The 21,811-nt window shown below is 41.3% G+C and overlaps 1 protein-coding gene and 2 pseudogenes across 7 annotated transcripts in view; 2 read left to right on the top strand and 1 right to left on the bottom strand.

Moving 5' to 3' along the window:
• The window catches only part of RAD52 (RAD52 homolog, DNA repair protein), a 33,349-nt gene extending 14,000 nt beyond the window's left edge, over positions 1–19,349 (bottom strand). For 4 of the 7 annotated variants that reach the window (XM_045061223.1, XM_045061224.1, XM_045061225.1 and 1 more), the window contains exons 1-5: positions 19,201–19,349; positions 2,822–2,923; positions 1,625–1,726; positions 951–1,044; positions 713–780 (exon numbers count right to left, since the gene is read on the bottom strand). In XM_045061223.1, the coding sequence (XP_044917158.1) occupies positions 713–780; positions 951–1,044; positions 1,625–1,726; positions 2,822–2,905 (348 nt within the window). In that variant the 5' untranslated portion in view covers positions 2,906–2,923; positions 19,201–19,349. The remainder of the gene's footprint in view (positions 1–712; positions 781–950; positions 1,045–1,624; positions 1,727–2,821; positions 2,924–19,200) is intronic. The other 3 variants (XM_006933397.3, XM_003988268.4, XM_045061226.1) reach the window with 3 other exon arrangements.
• LOC109501421 lies at positions 4,112–4,601 on the top strand (annotated as a pseudogene).
• On the top strand, positions 11,177–12,043 carry LOC123386509 (annotated as a pseudogene).
• Positions 19,350–21,811: the final 2,462 nt, after the last annotated feature.

The raw sequence follows: 21,811 nt of genomic DNA, 5'->3' as shown, positions 1-21,811 counted from the left end.
AGTTCAAGCCCAGCACTGGGCTCTGTGCTAACAGTGCAGAACCTGCTCAGGATTCTCCCAATCTCTCTGCCCCTCCCCTGCTCGCGCAAGCATTCTCTCTCCTTCTCTCTCTCTCTCTCTCTCTCTCTCTCTGAAGACAAACAAACAAGTAAATAAATAAATAAATAAATAATGGCCTCTATTAGGCTTCTCTGATACATCAGGACACATCCTGCTAATGGAGGCACAAAATAAATCAAAATAAAGCATGTTTGCTCACAGATATAGTTCAAAGCTATAGGAGCTTGATGCTGAGGAGCTCGGCAGGGCCACTCTTGCTGCCAGGGTTCACTTTTTGTCATAAAAGTGAAAATCCTCTTTGGATTTCTTTCATTTAAGTGAAAACAGGTACCAGTGTAGGTCTTCCATAAACGCAAAGCGGCATAGCACAAACTTTTGAAAGGCAGAGGACCTGTATTCATACTTACGGTGAAAACTTTTAGGAGTAAACTTAAAATGTGCAAGAAAACAAGAGTTTTTCACAATTCATTTAGGGACACATGAGTAAGAATGCTTGGCTACCACCATCCCAAAGAACACCGGCTGAGCCACAGCTCTAGCGCCTAGCTCTCCAGCTTGGCTGTGCTACCGTCCAGAGAATTCTCTACCTGCTCATTCTCTCTCACCGCCCACCCGATCCTCAGAGGCAGCAGGTCTATTCCATCACCCTCACCTTCAACTGGACTCTCACAAATGCACAGACTCCCACGTAGAACTTGCCATTGTTAAGGTCAACAAAATCTAGGAGTGGGAAAGAGAACCAGTTGAAGAGGATTCTGATCCCTGTGCCTCACCCACATTCCTCTGCTGGCAACCAAATATACCTACCCTACATCCTCACCCACAAAATACTCTCATCAGAAATTAGTGCCAAAGTAAGGGAGAGAAGATGCCATTGCCAGGAAACATACCCACATTCTGCTGTGTGATAGAGTGTGCCCAGCCATTGTAACCAAACATCTCATTGGCCAGATTAATTACCCTGTGACCCTCGATGTAACATACCTGGAAAAAGAAATTAAACGGGGGGAGAAAAGGGGCTTGTTAAAATTCCTTGCCATACTTAAATGTGAATCAAAATTTACTTAATTTATTCCTTACCAGCTTTTTTTGGCAAAACTGCCCTTAAACATTCCAGGGAAATTCTCAGTGACCTTATTTCAAAGATCTTCCAGAAGAAACCAGTTAGAACTAATATTTTGTCTGAGGGAAGGGACTAAACTCAGAGGGGCAAGATATCCACTCACCTATCAGTTTCCAAAACTCAGTTCCCAAAAATGTACAAGGCTCGGGTTGACATATATTATAGAAGACCAAAAATATACACAGAAGATACAATTAGAAGCAAAAGAAACAGTTTTAAAAGATGGTATAAAAACCCCAAGATGGCAGGTATGGAAGTCTCAAGACAAAACTTGGGTCACTTCAGATGACACTGAAGGCTGGAACCCATCCCCTCCCAAAGACACTCAGAAACACCTAGGACTAGAGACCTTCTGAATCCATGAGGACCCAGAGAGGGAGCTGGTCATCTGAGTAGCCAGCTATATGGGCACCCACTTCGTAAGCATATAAACTCTCCTACCCTCTGGCCGCCTCCAGCCATTCGGCTACTGATGTATTCTGGGCCCAGCCTTTGCCTCAGAGCTTTCTGGATGGCCTGATACTCTTCTGCTGTGTACTGACACTGCAATCCAGAAAGGAAAAATTAAATTGGCATTTCCTCCATTCCTTATGTCAGCAAGTCTCCAACTGTTTTGGTCTCCAGACCCTTTTACACTCTTAAAAAGTACTGAGGATCCTAAGAGCTTTTGTTTATGTAGGTTATATCTATCCATATCAGGAATTAAAACTGAGAAACTCTTAAGGCACATCTTCCATCAGCCATCAAAGCAACATCATCACATGCTGTGTATTCCCTTGGAAGTCCCACTGTTCACTCGCTTACAAGAGAATGAGTGGAAAAGGCAAGTGGTATGTTAGTGTTATTATGGAAATCATTTCGACCCCATGGACTCTGAAAAGTCTTGTGGACCCTCAGGGGTCACTGGACCACATTTTGAGAGCCAATGCCTTAGGTGTTACTACCATCCTTACAAAACTTTCTCAAGTAAACTTGAGAATTCATAAACTGAAATGTCCCACCTCAGGGTCTGTATATGACATTTATGCCCACGAGGGAGTAGGGGAAATCCACCATCCTCTCCAAAGTTTTATACCTCTTCTCTAATTCAACAATTATTTTCCATTGTATACACAGATAATATACTACTACTTGTTTTGATTTTTGTCCCCTTGGCAGTTCTCCCCTTGCCCTATGTAAACAAAATAAATGCTCACGAACAGATCTCTGGTAAAGACAAAGATAGAATTTGAGGGGACAAACTAAGAATCTCTTTTATGTGCACAGCATATCTCCACAGAGAATATGACACCAGAAACTCTGGATGCCTCCAAAAAGGGAACAGGAGTGATGGGGAAGTAGTGAGACTTTTCATTCGCATATAGTCTACATTCCATTTTGAATGTTATACCATATGAATATGGAGCCTATCCAAGAAAATAAACACAATGTAAATCTAATCTCCAGTACCATCAGTCTTTTGGTGCTAAAATTCCAAAATGCCCTGAGAGTTCAACAGACTCCCAAATAATGCATCTAAAGGAAAAACCACTGATGATAAATAGCGCCCACGTATATGACAGTGCTCTACAAGTTACTTTCTCATATCTTTTCACTTCACCTCATTCTTGCCAGGTATGAGAGAAAACACACAGTTACCTGTCCAAAGCATAACACAGAACTGCCACCAGCAGAAGGATGGCTGCCACGGCCTCCGAGAATCGCCTCCTCAGTCACGGACATGCTGATTCTGGGGGACTTCTACAGAAACAGAAGATTAAAAAAGATCTCAAAGAATGCTAAATGTAAAAGGCAAGAGCCTCTACTAAAACTCAGATGAAAGCATCCAGATGCAGTATCCTACAAATCACTTTATTTACTTGACACTTTTTTATAAGCACTGCCCCAGTCAAGGACTAAGTTCCTCAGTGCTATCATCCAACAGGCCACTGAGATCCTTTAGCGTCCACTTCTATCTTTCTGTTAAAATTTTTGCTGGAGTGGGGGTGCCTGCCTGGCTGGCTGGAACATGCTAGAGCATGCAACTTTTGATCTCAGAGTCATGATGTCAAGCCCCATGTGGAGAGTGTAGCCTACTTAAAAAAATTTTTTTCTTCTTACTAGGGTGATGGTGCTGCTAATAAAGGTGATTTTTAGGGGTGCCTGGGTGGCTCAGTGGGTTAAATGTCTGACTTCAGGTCATGGTTTAATGGTTCATGAGTTAGAGCCCCATATCGGGCTCTGTGCTGGCACTGCAGAGCCTGCTTCAGATCTCTGTCTCCCCTCTCTCTGCCCCTCCCCCATTTGCACCATGCTCTTCTCTCTCTCTCAAAAATAAACATGAAAAAAAATTTTAAGTGAATTTTACAATTAGAATGTATTCTAATTGCAATATTTATAATGCAAAAAGCCAAAATTACAAAAAATCCCCAAAGGACAGGAAACACTCACCTGATTACTACCTACTATATAAGCAACATGATCCTGGCTTCAGTGGGGTCAAAATAGAAATATAAACCACAATAACTGAACTGCTTTCCAGGAACTAACAAGCTAGCTGGAAGGAGAAGACTAATAGATAGGAAAATTAAAGAGGAAGAGAAGGCAGTACAGACGACCCTAACATTCAGGAAAAGTACAGCGTTAGACCAGTCAGCATCACCTGGGAACTTATTAGAAGTGCAAATCCCCAGGCCCTACCCTAGACCTACTGGATCAGAAACTAGAGATGAGGCCCAGGAGTCTGTACTTGCCCACTGAGGGATTCGGATACACACTCTAGTTTGAGAGCCAATCCATTAGACTGAGATTGGCAAATGTTTATAGTCCACTAGAAAACAGAATGACCCTCAGAAGGACCCTCTACCTAATTACCCCACACCTGTCTCAAATCAAACGGATTCAGAGTTAGGCCTCAGCCTTTCTGTCTGTCCCCTTCTGGCATTCCAGATGTGGAAGTGAGGATGTGGTGAGTCCTCCGATGTGAAATTCCAGATTTCCCTGGGTCTTCCAGTAGGAGCCATGATCCACTATGCTGACCACACAGGAGCCCAGAGTCTGTATATCATCTCTGTAAAGGGGATAAGGCACTAAATACACATCCTGCTGCTGGCGTGGGTGACATGGGGATGGCCACAGTGAAGAAAGGCAAACCAGAGCCCAGAAAGAAAGTACATCCAGCAGTGATAACTGGATAATGAAAGTCTTACCGGAGAAAAGATGGTGTGTTTTTCTATTTTGAAGGTAACACAGGGGTCACTGAAAACAATAAAGGTGAAATGACAGATTCTGCTATCATGGAACCAGTTGCAAAGGGGTGTACAGACCGGTACCCCAGGACTGCATCCAATGCGGGTGGTATTGTATGATCCTTTAGTGTATTTGTTTAAAAAAAATTAAGAATTATTTGCCTTCCTGTTCTTTTGTGCATGTCATTCTTCTTGGCACCACCTAGCCCTGGCCTACTATTATAGAATACAGTTACTCAGTGCAAACTTGCTGTGGGCACGTGCAAAATAAACAGTACTTGGCAAAAAAAAAAAAAAAAAAAAAAAGGCTTGTGCCTCAGCAAACTTACGTGTTGTAGTGTCCAGGTTATTTGCTGACAGTAAAACTACAACTCTAGGAATATCAAGTAGTAGGACTCTCCATACAGCATTACAATACAATATTTAAGGGCTCAAGTTCTGTCAGCTTCTGCTTCTATCACCCACTGGCTGCTTGACCAAGGGGAAAATCACATAATCTCTCTAAATGATGTTTTCTCATCTAGAAAATGGCCATAATAATACTATCACTTCCTAAGGGTTCTGTCGAGATTAACATGGTGCTGCATGAAAACTGCGTTAGAATAGTGCCACGTGAAGTACTAAATAAATGTTGGCTACGGCTAGGTGCATGTCAATTTTCATATACACAGGATGATGAAAATGCAAAAAACTATTTAAATGATCATAAAACCAGGGTGCCTGGGTGGCTCAGTCAGTTAGGCGTCATGATCTCATGACTTGTGAGTTTGAGCCCCATGCTGGGCTCTGTGCTGACAGCTCAGAGCCTGGAGCCTGCTTCAGATTCTGTGCCTTCCTCCCTCTCTACCCCTCCCCCACTCACACTCTATCTCTGTCTCAAAAATAAATATAAGATTGGGGTGCCTGGGTGGCTCAGGTCATGATCTTGCAGTTAGTGGGTTCAAGCCCTGCATCAGGCTCTCTGCTGTCAGCACAGAGCCTGCTTCAGATCCTCTGTTCCCCTCTGTCTCTGCCCCTCTCCTGCTTGTGCTTTCTCTCCTTCCCTCTCAAAAATAAACTTTAAAAAATAAACATCAAAAAAATTTTTACATAAATGATCATAAAACATTACATTCCAGCTAAGAATGAGATATTTATAACCTAGCACTAAAAAAGGAATAGCCTAACTAGATTAGTCAATAATATCTAAATTGCTATAACACAATCACTATATTGGACACCTGAAACTAATTATTACACCTTATGTTAACTAACTAGAATTAAAAACAAAAACTTAACAACACTTCACATACACTGGTATGGCTACAATAAAAAAGACAGTGAATAATCAAGGTTAGCAAGGATGTGAAGAAATTAGCGCACACACACGCGCGCGCGCACACACACACACACACAATCTGTTAAAACAGGTGATGTGCTGTGGGAGCGGATATGGGCTAAATGGGTAAGGGGTATTAAGGAATCTACTCCTGAAATCATTGCTTCACTATATACTAACTAATTTGGATGTAAATTTTAAAAAATAAAAAATAAAGTTAAAAAGAAAAGAATAAAACTTAAAAAAACAAAAAACAAAAAACAAAAAACAGGTGTGTGCCTGGCTGGCTCAGCTGGTAGAGCACATGACTCTTGATCTCAAGGTCTTGAGTCCAAGCCTCAGTTTGGGGGTAGAGTTTACCTTTAAAAAAAGATCAGAGGCCTTTGGGTGGTTCAGTAGGTTGAGCATCCAATTCTTGCTTTTGGCTTGGGTCATGGTCCCAGGGTTGTGGGATCAAGCCCCACATCAGGCTCCAAGCTGAGCCATGTACCCTGCTTAGGATTTTTCCTCTCTCCCTCTCTCTCTCTCCCTCTCCCTCCCTCCCTCCTGTCTGCCCCTTTCCTCCACCTGAGTCCTCTCTTTCTCTAAAAAATAAAAAATAAAAAAATAGGGGTGCCTGGGTGGCTCAGTTGGTTGAGAGTCCGACTTCGGGGACTTCGAGGTCATGATCTCGCAGTCTGTGAGTTCAAGCCCCATGTTCTGTGCTGACAGTTCAGAGCCTGGAGCCTGCTTTGGATTCTAGGTCTCTCCCTCTCTCTGCTCCTCCCCCTGCTCATGCTCTCTCTCGCTCTCTCTCTCTCTCTCAAAAATAAACAAACATGGGGCGCCTGGGTGGTGCAGTCGGTTAAGCGTCCGACTTCAGCCAGGTCACGATCTCGCGGTCCGTGAGTTCGAGCCCCACATCGGGCTCTGGGCTGATGGCTCAGAGCCTGGAGCCTGTTTCCGACTCAGTGTCTCCCTCTCTCTCTGCGCCTCCCCCGTTCATGCTCTGTCTCTCTCTGTCCCAAAAATAAATAAACGTTGAAAAAAAAAATTTTTTTTAAATAAACAAACATTTAAGAAAAAATTTTTAATAAAAAAATAAAAAGACCAAAACTCAAAATTGTTACAGCAGGAAATAGTGAAATGAAGATCTTATTTAGAATGTAATTGTAAATGGCAGAAAAGAGTTAAAAGAATGAAATGGATCTGTCTCCAAGGGGTGGAGAACAGTGGAGCAGGGATCTTCTTTTTCAAAATAAAACTTTTAGGGGTGCGTAGATGGCTCAGTCGTTTAAGCATTCAACTCTTGGCTCAGGTCATCATCTCACAGTTTTTGAGTTCGAGCTCTGAGTAGGGCTCTGTGCTGACAGCACAGAGTCTGCTTGCTGTCTGCTTGGGATTCTCTCTCTCCCTCTCTCTCTAACCCTCCTGATTGCTCTCTCTCTCCCAAAATAAATAAACTTAAAAAATTTAAATAAAACTTTTAGCACTATTTCATTTTCCATATATGTACATGTATTATTTTAATAAAAACAGAAATTAAAAATTAAATATCTACTATATAAAGCAGAGGTTGGGGGGCACCTGGGTGGTTGAGCGACCAACTTCAGCTTAGGTCATGATCTCATGGTTCATAGATTCGAGCCCTGCATCAGGCTGTGTGGACAGCTAGGAGCCTGAAGCCTGCTTCAGATTCTGTGTCTCCATCTCTCTCTGCCCCTCCCCTACTCACACACTCTCTCTCTCTCTCTCTCAAAAATAAATATTAAAAAAAAAAAAATTTAAAAAACAGAGGTCAGCAAACTTTTTCTGTAAAGTGCTAGAGAGTAATTATTTTAGGACTTGCAGGCTATGTAGTCTGTCATGACTACACAAACCTGGCATTTTAGTGTGAAAGCAGCCATAGATAATATGTAAACAAATGGGCATGGTTGTGTCCCAATAAGACTTTATTACAAAAAGAGGTGTAAGATTTGGTCCACAGGCCATAGTGTGCCATACTTGCTATAAATAATGCTTTGAACGTTAAAGTCAGATGTGGTTCAACACCCAGTTCCACTCAGTAAGTTACTTACATTGAGCAATTGCTCAAACTCTCTGTGTCCAAATTTCCACATCTGTAAAGGGGAATATTCATAAAAGCAACCTCATAAATTTATCATATGATAATGATGTGATTAATAATTATATCCAACAAAAATCATTAGATACTAAAAAGTTGTTGGGGGATGTTCACAGCGTCTCAAATGAACACCTGTCGACTTATTTGTTAAAAACAAAGGGCTATATATTGGGAAGGTACCTAATGCTACAGAATTGCACTTAAAAATGGTTAAAAGGAGGGTTGCCTGGGTGGCTTAGAGGGTTAAGCGTCCAACTTCAGCTCAGGTCATGACCTCACAGTCTGTGAGTTCCAGCCCCACATCCGGCTCTGTGCTGACAGCTCAGAGTCCGGAGCTACTCAAATTCTGTGTGTGTGTGTGTGTGTGTCTCTCTCTCTGCCCCTCCCCCACTTGCATGCTGTCTCTCTCTCAAAAATAAACATTAAAAACATTTATTTTTAATGGTTAAAATGATAAATTCTATGTTATATATATTTTGCCACAATAAAAAAAAAAAAAAAGAGGGAGGGGCACCTAGGTGGTTCAGTTGGTTAAGTCTGCGACTCTTGATTTCAGCCCAGGTCATGATCTCACAATTGTGGGATCCAGTCCTGAGTCAAGCTCTGAGCTGACAGTGTGGAGCCTGCTTAGGATTCTCTCTCCCTCACTCTCTGCCCCTGCCCCACTTGTGCATGTGCACTCGTGTTCTCTCTCAAAATAAATGAACATTTTTTTAAAAAGAAGGGAGAGTAATTTAACATAATAAAGGTTCATATATCCTTCATGCAAGATCTAAGAGTCTGGTGGCCCTGGCCATACTGTCGCTGTGTCATCTAGCACACGTGACCTCCAAGGTCATCACTGCAGGGGTAGAAAGAGTTGGAAAAGTCACACTGGTTCACAGCTGCCTTAGGCCAGAAGTGATATGGATCACTTCTGGTCACAGTTCACTGGACAGCTCTTGTCACAAGGCCCCAACTTAATTGCAGTAGAGGCTAGGAAATTTAAGGCATTTGAATATTCGGTGACTACTGTCTCTTCCACATCCATTCCCCCCCCAACTCCACTCCAATATGAACCCCTAGAAGGCAGGAGGTTCTTCTTGATTCTTCTTGGCACCCCAATGACTAGCATGGAACCTTGCTCATGCAGGGCTAGGAAGGGAGGGTTTGGTGAGTGATTAAATCAGTGACTGGCTAGATGAATGAATGAATGAAATACATAATGCAGGATACGCAGACAAAGCATATTTTTTAATTCTTTACAAACTAACTTTATAAGGCAAGAGTTACACTTCTCACACTTAAAAAGCAACTTGATACTTTTCTAAACAATATCTTAAAAGATTCAACCTCTTATGACAGAAAAGGACAACTTCGTCCCTGCCCATAAAGTAAAACATGGAATCATTTTTCTTACATTTTTTCCAGTTACTTCTTCGGGGGGGGGGGGGGAGACAACTTACCTTTCCTAAAACTGTCCACAACCATTTTCCCATTATAAAATTAAAATATCTTTATTGTAGAAACATCTATTAAAAAATAAGGAAGTAAAATTTGGCTGGATCCCCACCAACAGATGACTTTTTTTTATATGTGATTGAGTTTGTATTATGTTTAAATTTTTTTTAATGTTAATTTATTTTTGAGAGAGAGACAGAGCATGAGGAGATGGAGAGAGAGGGAGACACAGTATTTGAAGCAGGCTCCGGGATCTAAGCTATCAGCACAGAGCCCAATGCAGGGCTCGAACCCATGAACCTGAGATCATGACCTGAGCCAAAGTCGGATGTTTAACTGACTGAGCCACCCAGGTGCCCCTTACGGTTATTTATTTATTTTGAGAGAGAGGGAGAGGGAGAGAGCGTGAATCCCAAGCAGGCTTCATGCTGACAGTGCGGAGCCCAATGAGGGGCGCAAACTCATAAACTGTGAGATCGTGACCCAAGCCGAAACCAAGAGTCAGATGCTTAACCAACGGAGTCACACAGCTGCCCCAAGTTTATATGTATGTTTAATGTTGTGTATATGTGTATGTGCATATTTGTTAAACAAAAGGAGAATCAAATCTGGGAAGCATATCTTATCCTGCACCTCAAATCTTCTCGGCCTTGTCTGTCTCTGAGGCCTTTGATCAGTTTTTCCACCCTGGTTGTCATTAGGTGGAACAAATGGGCATGAGTTTTAAATGAATGCACATAGGTACAACCACTGGTCCCTTACGCCCTGCTCATGGTAATGCCTCTCACTCCCACCCCTGGCCTCCCTCTTGCCTTTGAGGTGTGAGAACCTGTGGGGTCCACCTGATGTCCATACATGTACAACCTGGAAGTTTGAGGGAGTTAATATACCAGGGGCAAACCTTTTACCAATAAGATGCAGACGCTGAGGGAGAAATTCTTCTTCCTTCGGGTGTATTGTCCTGGGACACAGTACTTCAGACATTCTCCTGAGAGACAGCTTTAGGAAATCAGTCAGTTGTACCTTGTTACCAAGCGGTAGCCAGCTTGGACATGTACTCTTGAACCGACTTAATCTCCTCTCCTCAATTCCCCTTTCCTTACTTCTGCTTCCTGAAAAAGTAACAGCCCATAAGCTTTTGCCTCAAGCTCTAGGTTCTGGGATACCTAGAATCCCAGAATCTATACCGATATAGAGATACCATGGATGCTCTGCTAATTATCCCTTCAGCTCTTACCACAGTAGTGCACCCTGCCCTAACTTCCAAATGCCAACATTTGTATCTCTTTACCTGAAGGCCTTTTTTGGCATCCAGGGCCCATTTTTGTACCTGTTCATGCTAAGCTAGAAGTGTCAGAGAAATGATGCCCCTGGGAGCAGCCCTCTAACAGTGACTGACTAGAGCTGGTGTTTAAGGACCCTAGATTTCTTACCCCCTTTGTGGGATAACACTGAGCTGTGAGTTCTACATTGGCTCAAGTTCCCCAGTCAAATTAGGTTTGGTTGCCCACTGGTGGTGACTAGCTTGACCATGCATGCTCCGTGGACTGCCTTTTCTTTCCCATCTCACTTCCCTCTGCTCTACCAGTACATCCTGGGCTCTACTCTCAGACAAGCTACCTACATTTGGCGAAAAATGTAGGGAGAGCAAAAGATACCTTTACAATGGAAAAACCTGGCAGATGCTTCCTTAATCAGGTAATCAAACATAATGTCACCAGTAATAATCACATCATAAGCTTCCTGATGGATACACTGAAAAGGTCACATCACTTAGAAAGTATTTCTACCAATTTAATCATGACTTTAACCAAGAGGAAATAATCAGACAAGTTTAAATCTACAAGGCTTGGACTCAAACTATGTCAATGTCAATGTCTCAAAAAACCAAAACAAAGCAAAACAAAGAGGCTACTGAATGCCTCTAGATTAAGAGACTAAAGACACACAGTGTCTTTTTGCAACTTATTCTCAAGTCATTCAACTAGTAAAACATCATTCAACGAATAAAATGTGTGTGTGTGTGCATGTGCAAAGAGAATGAGAGGAAGATAAATCGAAGTAACAAATTTATGAATCCAGGTGAAGGATACACAGGCCTTCCTTGTATAACTTTTCTGAAGGCTTCAAATGTTTCAAAACAAAATGTTAGGAAAGACTTCCTGCATAGACAAGGTTATGGCAGCTACATAAATCCAAATATCCCAATACATCCAATGCAGATCAAAAAAGAGGAACAAATAAAACCACAAATATCCTGTATCTTCTAATATAATTAGAAGACTGAAGCTTCCTTTTCAAATCAGGGCCCCGGCAGAATGGCTCCTGCAAATAAGGGCATTGAGAAGAAGGGCCGTTCTGCCATCATTCTGCCATCAACAAGGTAGTGACCAGAGAATATACCATCAACATTCACAAGCACATCCATGGACTGGGTTACAGGAAGTGTGCCCCTCAGGCACTCAAAGAGATCTGGAAATTTGCCATGAAGGAGATGGGAACTCCAGAAATGCATGTTGACATGAGGCTCAACAAAGCTGTCTGGGCCAAAGGAGTAAGTAACGTTCTAAACTGTATCCATATGCAGTTGTCCAGATAATGTTAATGAGGATGAAGATTCACCAAACAAGCTCTATATGTTGGTGACCTATGTACCTGTCACCACTTTCAAAAATCTACAGTTAATGTGAATGACAACTAATCGTTGATTGCCAAATAAAGGTATGCTGCAAAAAAGAAAGAAGAGGAGAAGGAAAAAGAAAAGAAGAAAACTGAAAATACTACAAGCTTCAAAATGCCAGCAATTTCTGGTGGAGATATTTCTCAAATGTTCATCATAACCCTTCAAGGAAAGTAAGGTAAGATGTAGGTGGGAAGAGAAGTGCATACAAGAAAGAGGAGGATGGAGAGCATAAGATGGAACTAAAATTGCTCCCCAGAAAAGAAAACCCACTTTTAGTATGAAGATACTAACAAAGAGTTTCGGTAGGTCAGAGCAGTCAAGAAATAAAAGGTATACACAACTCAAGGAGGCAGTCTTGGAAAGCCAGTGTTTCTGGAGAGAAGAGGGCAAAAAGGAATGAGAAGTGCCCTTGAAACTGTGCCGTAAAGGGCAGATGACAGATCCGGTAAGATAAGAGAATATTTAAAAGTCAGGGGACATATAATCATGCCTCCCAAAAAGCCTTCTAATAAAGAAACCATACTCACTACACTTACAAAAGAATAGAAACTGGGGCACCTGGGTGGCTCAGTCGGTTAAGCGACCGACTTCAGCTCAGATCATGATCTCACAGTCTGTGGGTTTGAACCCCGCATCAGGCTCTGTACTGAGAGCTCAGAGCCTGGAGCCTGCTTCGGATTCTGTCTCCCTCTCTCTGCCCCTCCCCTGCTCACGCCTCTGTCTCTCTCTCTCTCTCAAGAGTAAATAAACATTTTTTAAAAATTAAAAAAAAAAGAATAGGAACTATTCTTGATAGGAATCTTGTAAACCACCTGACAACCAATGTTGTTCACAAAATGCAAAATAAAAAAGAGTCCATGAACTTAAAGACAGTGCAATAGAATTATACAATCTGAAGAGGAGAAAAAGACAGACTGAAAATAATGAAAGAGCCTCAGGGTCCTGTGGAATAATATAAAAACAGCTAACACAGATATAACTGGAAGTCTCAAAAGAAGAGATTAAAGAGAATGGAAAACAAAAACAAACAAAAATTTGAATGGCTTGAAATGTTCTAAATTGGGTGACACGCATATATTTATACATTTAAGGTCAGCAAACCTCAAGCAGGATAAATACAAGGAAAATCACACTTAGACACACCCTAGGCAAATTGCTGAAAACCAAAAATAAAGAGAAAATCTTGAAAGCAGTCAAAGAAAAATGGCCCAGCATATACAAAATAATAATAAAAATGATGTCTCCACCTTACAATAGTTTAAAAGACATACTTAGGAATAAATTTAAGGAAAGGTGTAGAAGGCCTCCCTGTTGGAACACTACAAACAGTATTAAAAAAAAAAAAAATTAAGGGGCGCCTGGGTGGCGCAGTCGGTTAAGCGTCCGACTTCAGCCAGGTCACGATCTCGCAGTCCGTGAGTTCGAGCCCTGCGTCGGGCTCTGGGCTGATGGCTCGGAGCCTGGAGCCTGTTTCCGATTCTGTGTCTTCCTCTCTCTCTGCCCCTCCCCCGTTCATGCTCTGTCTCTCTCTGTCCCAAAAATAAAAAAAATAAAAAAAATAAAAAAAAAAAAATTAAGACCTAAGTAAAAAGGGAGATGTACCACGTTCATAGATTTCAAGAGTCAATAACCATTAAGATGTTAATTTTTCCCAAATTGATCTAAAGATTAAATGCCATCCCAGTCAAATTCCTCAGACTTTTTTGTAGAAATTGATAAAATGATTCTAATATTTATATGGAAAATGCAAAGGAACTGCATTAGACTGTTCACATCAATCTTGAAAAACAACAAAGTTGAAGGACCTACACTATGTGACTTCATGACTTACTATAAAGCTCCAGTAATTAAAATAGAATTAAAACTGACATAAGAATTGATCGGTGGAACAGGAAAAAAAGCCCAGAAACCAACCACCACTCAAACAGTCACAAGAATGCAATCCCGGGGCGCCTGGGTGGCTCAGTCGGTTGAGCATCCGAATTCGACTCAGGTCATGCTCTCGCGGTCTGTGAGTTCCAGCCCCGCGTCGGGCTCTGGGCTGATGGCTCGAAGCCTGGAGCCTGCTTCCAATTCTGTGTCTCCCGCTCTCTCTGCCCCTCCCCCATTCATGCTCTGTCTCTCTCTGTCTCAAAAATAAAATAAACGTTAAAAAAAAAATTAAAAAAAAAAAAAAGAATACAATCCCAATCAGAAAGGTACAAATGTAATGCAATGGCATTTTCAACAAATGATCTGACAACTGAGTATCTCTATGGGGAAAAATTTTCATAGTTTTCACTAAATATTTTTTATACCATTCACAAAAACCAGAGATAAATCATAGGCCTAAATATAAAAGCTACAACTACAGGGGCACCTGAGTGGCTCAGCTGGTTAAACATCTGACTCTTGATTTCAGTTCAGATCATGATCTCACGGTTTGTGAGTTTGAGCCCTACATCGGGCTCTACGCTGATAGCACATGGAGCCTGCTTGGGATCCTCTCTCTCTCTCTGCCCTTTTCTGCCCATCTCTCTCTCCTCTACTCACAAAATAAATAGATTAAATAAATTTTTTTAAAAAGCTACAACTATAGGGGCACCTGGGTGGCTCAGTCGATTAAGCATCCAACTTCAGCTCAGGTCATCATCTCACAGTCCGTGAGTTCAAGCCCCACGTGGGGCTCTGTGTTGACAGCTCGGAACCTGGAGCCTGCTTCAGATTCTTTCTCTGCCCTTCCCCTGCTCACGCTTTGTCTCTCTCTCTCTCTCTCTCTCTCTCAAAAATAAAAAAAAAGATTAAAAAAAAATTTTTTTTAAATAAACATTAAAAAAAAGAAAATAAAAAAAATTTTAATAGAAATAACATATAATCCAATAATTAAACTACTGGGTGTTCACCCCTCCTTAAAAAATGAAAACACTAATTTGAAAAGATATATGCAGCTTTATGTTTATTGCAACATTATTTTAAAAAGCCAAGATATGGAAGAAGTCTAAACATCCATCAATAGATGAATAGATAAAATAATATTTCATAAAAAAGGATTGAAATCTTGACATTTGCAACAACGTGGATGGATCTAGAGAGTATAATGCTAACTGAAATAATTTAGTCAGAGAAAGACAAATGTCGTATGATTTCACTAATATATAGAATACAATAAACAAATGAATACATAAACAAACACAAAACAGAATCAGACCTATATGGTTGCCAGAGGAAGGGAGTTGGGAGGATAGCCAAAATGAGTGAAAGGAGTAGAAAATAGAGACTTGCAGTCATGCAATGGGAATAAAAGGCACAGCATAGAGAATACCGTCAATGATACTATCATAGTGTTGTATGGTGACAGATGGTAGCTACACTTGTGGTGAGGCCAGCATAACATATACAGATATTGAATTACTATGTCATACACCTGAAATTAATGTAATGTTGTGTGTCGACTATCTTCAAATAAAAATTTAAAAAATCTTTTCCCAAAAAATAAATAAAATTTTTTAATTAAAAAAAAAGCTACAACTATAAAATTTCTAGAACAAAATATACGACTATATCTTTACATCCTAGAGGTGGTCAAGATTTCTTAGGACTCAGAAAGCTATAACTATAAAAGAAAAAAATGATAAACGTGACTACATCAAAATGTAATGCTTTGCTTATCAAAGGACACCCAATGAAAATGAATAGGCAACCACAAAAGACTGACATCCAGGATATAAAAAAGAAAAAGATATAACTCCTACAACTCAATAATAAAGACCAATAACCCAATTTTAAGTGGTCAAAATCTGAGCAGGCACTTAACAAAGAAAGATATACAAATGTCAATAAGCACAGGAAAGTGTTCAACAGCATTAGTAATCAAGGACTAAAATTAAAACCATAATGACATACCCCTCTGTAACCTCCAGAATGGCTAAAAATAAAGATTGCAGCACCAAAAGTTGGCAAGGATGTGAAGCAACTGGAATTCTCATACACTGTTGACTAGAAACAAACTGGTAAAACTATTCAGCTGTAAGCACATACCACCCTTCAAGAAAAAAGAATAATGACTTGAAGATGGAGCCTCAGGTTCAGAGGGTAGAGCAGCAGCCACAGATTATCCCCAGTCCTTGAATCCTAAATGGCCCTTTATGTGCCCTGGAGATCAGTCCTGTTAGGTAGGTGTAGGTACTTGCCTATTCATTTTCATAGAGTTGTCTTTGATGAGAAGTTTTAAATTTGATGTAATCATATTTGTCTTTTTTTTTTTTTTTTAAGTGGGGATTGCTTTCTAAGTCTTGTCTAAGAAACCTCTACACACCCCCAGGTCATGAAGATATTCTTTTATATTTTCTTCTACAAGCCTTAAAGTTTCATAATTTTGGAAATAAAACTGGTAATTTCTTTAGAAATTAAACATGCATCTGCCATATGACCCAAGAATACTTCTGAAAGATGGTTTCTGAGAGAAATAAACACATATGGCCAAGAAAAGATTTGTGGGACGGAAAGGGAAAGAGCTTGAACCAGGGCAGGGGCTGTGAGCAAGAAATGGATGAACTGGAGAGATATTAAGAAGGTCAACGAGATTAGCAAGAATGTTTTTATTCTTATCCACTTCCTTTTCACCTAAAAGCATTTCTAATTATACAGGAAAGGAGGGAGGAAGGAGTAAGAGGGAATGAGGAATGTTACATATGGAAATTTTTCTCTTTTGTCTGACTTTTTCTCATCTTTATTAAAGACTGGACAGGGCATGATCATGAAGGGTATTGTAAGCCACCTTAAAAAACTTGAAACATTGGGGTGCCTGGGTGGCTCAGTTGGTTCAACTTCCAATTCTTGATTTTGGCTCTGCGCTGGGCATGGAGCCTGCTTAAGATTCTTTCTCTCAAAATAAATACATAAATTTTTTTTTTTAAAAAGGTTCTCTCTCTCCCTCTGCCCCTCTCCCACTTGTGCACGCACATACTCTCTCTCAAAAAAAAAAAAAAAAAAAAAAGCTTAAACATTAGCTTGTAAACCATGGGAGAGCAATGGAAATTTTAAACTAAGTCAGTTAAGTCTCTGAAGTCTCTTCTTTGTCAACAGTGAATAACTGAGGAAGAGATCAGTTAGAAGTCTATGTTACCACAGTCCAGAAAAAAAATGATAAAGGAAAATCATGGAAATGTTGAGAAAGGATGGACTCTGGATACGGTTTTCAGGAGGCAGAATTGACAGAACTTAGTGATGAGGGAGGTTCTGATTCCAAGGATCAAGAACAGCAGGATTGGGTATTAAGGTTTTTTCTTTTATTTTCATTTATGTACATGCTGCTATATTTGTGAAACTTCAAATGTTGTCTGTTCTTTCAAGCTTTATGCAGCTTACACTCTAAGAATTAATCTATGTTCCTACAGCATTTTAGACATACATCAAAGCACATATTGCACTGTAATCCACACTCAGCCATTCAAGAGCAAAAGAGCCATATACTAATTACCGATAACTGGCATTAGTGAGCCAATAATGAAATCGGTTATACAGTCAATTCTCATTATTCATGGTAGTTCTATAAAGTCACCATGAACCCCAAATTATCAAATACCAAACCACTACTCCTAGGAGAAACACAAGATTAGGTTCCTGTGAGCCTCTGGTCACAATATTTTCTTACATCAGTCAATACATAATCTTGTTTGATGTTTCTGTTGAAAGATACCTTACTCAATACATATTAACTCCTTAACATTGAACCCACAGCCAGCAGCATATAACTGCTTTAGATAAGCATATAACAGCTTATCTAAAGGAAGCTTTCCTTTCTCTGTGAGACATCACAGTCTTCTTACACTGGTAATGCTAGACAGCACTTCAGCAATATGCTTGGAGGCCATTCCAAACTGAAATCGCTAACAAAAAGTATGAAAATGAGAAAAATGTGACACTAAATATACTTAAAAGCACCGTGTTGAATTAGGGGTTACAAAGAAATTTTAGTGAGGTGAATTCCCCAAAACACATTCCATGAATAATGAGGACTGAACAGGGTTTTTGTTTTGATATAAAACTTCTCTCCCACAGCTAGCTCAGTTATATTTTTCATACACTCATCTCCAGCTACACCCAGCTCATATCACAAGGTAACAACAGGTCATGGCACACATCACACAGAAACACAAATATTTCTCTGCTTTCACTAGTTAGTGGTCTAAGAGAAAAGACTTTAAAAAGACAAACTTCCCCAAAAGATCCCAGACCTGAGGCCACTAAAATATCTGAGCCAGTCCCGGAGTTAAATAATGCTGGCTTATGAGAATTTAGTTCAAAAATGTGACTCAAACTGTGATTTGTATGGAGGAACAGACCTTAAAAGGTCTAGTAATGCAAAAGTAATGCAGAAGTACAAAAAACTCAAATGCCCATTAACTAAATGGACAAACAAAATGTGGAATATCCCTACAACAGATTGTTATTCAACCATAAAAAAGAGCGAAGTACTGGCACAGGCTAGAACATGCATGAACCTTCAAAACATTATGCTATGTGAAATAAACCCATCATACAAAAAACAAAAACTGTAGGATTCCACTTCTGTGAAATATCTAGAATTGGCAAATTCAAAGGCAAAAAGTTGATTACTGGGGTGAGGATAGGAGCAAATGAGAAGTGCCCGCTAATGAGTTGTGGGTTTCTTTGGGGGGTGATAAAAATGTTCTGGAACTAGACAATGGTGATGGTCGCAAAGCCCTGTGAATATACTAAAACCACCGAACTGTTTAAATGGATGAAATGTAATCGTATGTGAATTGTATCTCAATTTTTTAAAAAAATCTACAAAGGCTGAATATGCGGCTAAACTTGAGTATCAAATTCTTTAAAATGGATAATTCCTTCCTTCCTGATATTCATCCCAACTCCGTGCAGCTACCGACACAAATTTCAGCACCCTTCACTCCGGTCAATAAGCAGCCTCTGGAGTTCTCGCGCCATGCAGGGGGCCGCCACAATTAACAGTATGCTGCTGCACCCCCGTCGTGGCGTCTCGGAGTGTTGGTCCAAGTTTCCTGTGCCCCTGTCCCTCCTAACCACACTCTAAGCAAGCCGTGATCCTGACCCCTACTGTACTAATTAGTACAGGCCTCGGGACTCAGGATCACTCTGCCGTGGCCAGGAAGAGCTCAACCGCCGCCCCCAAGCGATCTGCTCAGAACCTGCGACGCCCCACGATCCACAGTCCCCAGCCGGAACCACCCCAACTGGGCCGTTCCCCCCTCCCTCCTCACTTACGCGCTTCTGGCAGCGCGCGGTGCACGCAGGGAGACGGTCTACGCTAAGTACAAAGGGAAGCTAGTTTAGATAGAGCCGCGCAGAGGAGACTGGGAAAGCAGTGCCAGAGAACCCTGGGAAGAAGGTCCAAATCAAGAGCGAGCCCTGGGCGGGGAAGGACAGGAGGAGAAGCCGTAAATCAAGGCGGGGAAGGGGAGAAGAGCCGCAAAGCAATCTGCCGTAGCCGTAAAGCAAGCTGGAAGCACGACGCTGACCTCGATGTGCAAAACCATTCCCCGCGTCATTCCCTCTGCCTCCATTTATCCCTGCGGCTGCCTGTAATTCTTGCAGCTGCCCAGGTCTCGGCTGCCCCCTAGCGGGCCGGGTGAACTCACGTGGGGCATTCCAGCGCCTTCTTGAAAGACCTCAACAAACCCAATCCCGATAGAATGAGGCGACTGGGCGGGGTAGGAATTTCTCAGTACCGGTCCGTGCACGCGAGGGATTGTGCAGGATGAGAAAAACATGCTTTTAAGTCTTATTAAGAATAGTCATCAGAGCCCTTCATAGATTCCACCCCAGAAAGGAACAGCAAACCGAGGCAGCGTGGACATGTTTGTTCACTAAGCCTTCATCTACTGCCACCTCCGCACACACCCGCTCATCACCTGATGGCTTCTTAAATTAGCTGGGACCGGAGGGAAGTGACAGTATGGCGACATGGGGGAAGGGAGTTCTTTAGAATGGCCCTTGGAACTGTGCCTTGCAACTGGGTGATGACTGAATATCCTGTCAGCAATGTTCAAAAACAAGATTAAAATGTTTAGTCATCACAAGCCCGTCTTAATTACTTAAGAACTCCAACAAAATCATTCTCATACATTTTCAAATTGGTTGTTTCAATACACTCCTTTTAACCAGACGGTTCATTACCTGAGCAACAATACTCCAGGGCAATACATCTAGTCATTTCCTGAATGACTACTCACTCTTCCTAGTAACACCATGGGAAGCTGAGTAAAAAGTCTAGAATCAGACCGAATGCATAAACAATGTATTTGGTAAAGGGAGCATTTCAAATTAACCAAGAAAGGAATGGTTTACTTTTAAAACGGTGCTGGGACGATTAGTTAACTGTCTGGGTTAGATTTCTTATCAAAACGTACAATGAAATAAATTACAATTAATTCAAGAGTGAAATGCTAAACACAGAGATACACATAAAACAAAGTAAAAAATATAGAGATGAGCATCCGACCGCAGAATGGAGAAGGGTTTTCTAAGTATAAAATGAGAAATTGTAAGGTAAAAGATGAACAAATGTAACCAAATAAACTTTTTAAACTTCTGGAAGTTGAAAATAAAATAAACTTTAGAAGTAAATAAGAAAAAGAAGGACTATCATGAATGGCAAAGAGAGCTTGTGTATAAAAAGTTCTAACAACTCAAGAATGACATGGGGCACCTGTGTGGCTCAGTCACTTAAGCCTAGGACTCTTGATTTTGCCTCAGGTCATGATCTCATGGTTGATGAGTTCCAGCCCTGCCTCCTGCTCTGTACTGAGACCTTGGAGCCTGCTTGGGATTCTTGGATTGTCTCTCTCCCTCTCTCTCTGCCCCTACCCTGCTTACACCCTCTCTCTCTCTCTCTATCTCTCTCTCAAAATAAATAAACTTGAAAGAAAGAAAGAAAGAAAGAAAGAAAGAAAGAAAGAAAGAAAGAAAGAAAGAAAGAAAGAAAGAAAAGAGAATAACAGACAGGGGAGCCTGTGGCTCAGTCAAACCTCAGTTAAACCTCCGACTTCAGCTCAGGTCATGTTCTCCCCATTCCTGGGTTCAGCCCTGCGTGGGGCTCTGTGCTGACAGCGCAGAGCCTGGAGCCTGCTTTGGATTCTGTGTGTCCCTCTCTCTGCCCCTCGCCACTCACACTCTGTCTCTCCCTGTTTCTCAAAAATGAATAAACATTTAAAAAATTAAAAAAAAAAAGAATAACAGACAAATGGGGTGCCTGGGTGGCTCAGTCTGTTGGGTTGGACTCTTGATTTTAGCTCAGGTCATGATCCCAAGGTCATGGGATAGAGCCCCACGTTGGCTCCACGCTGAGCATGGAGCCTGCTTAAGATTCTCTCTCTCACCCTCTGCCCCTCTTCCTGTCTCTCTCTCTCTCTCAAATTAAAATTAATTAATTAATGTTGTCTGTTAATATTCAGTGTAGGTGATACTCTTACACTGCTAATAGGAATATAAGCTGATGCAACCTTTCAGGAAAGAAAACTGGCAATATATATTGAAAACATATACCCTCTGACCCAGGAATTCAACCTCCAGGACCTTATCAACTAAAGAAAATATCAGGGATGTACACAAAGATTTCTACCCTAAAAATTAATGGAAACAAATTTAAATACCACATTATAGGATCTGTTCAATAATACAGCCATGAATGGGGCGCCTGGGTGGCTCAGTCAGCTGAGCTTCCGACTCTGGCTCAGGTCATGATCTCACGGCTGGTGAGTTCGAGCCCCGGGGTCGGGCTCTGTGCTGACAGCTCAGAGCCTGGAGCCTGCTTGGGATTCTGTGTCTCCCTCTCTCTCTGCCCCTCCCCCACTCATGCCATGTCTCTGTCTCTCAA

The sequence above is a fragment of the Felis catus genome, chromosome B4 (assembly GCF_018350175.1).
Source record: "Felis catus isolate Fca126 chromosome B4, F.catus_Fca126_mat1.0, whole genome shotgun sequence".
Classification (NCBI taxonomy): Eukaryota; Metazoa; Chordata; class Mammalia; order Carnivora; family Felidae; genus Felis; species Felis catus.
Note: the sequence above shows the minus strand (reverse complement) of the source record. Positions and strands in the feature narration are given on the sequence as shown.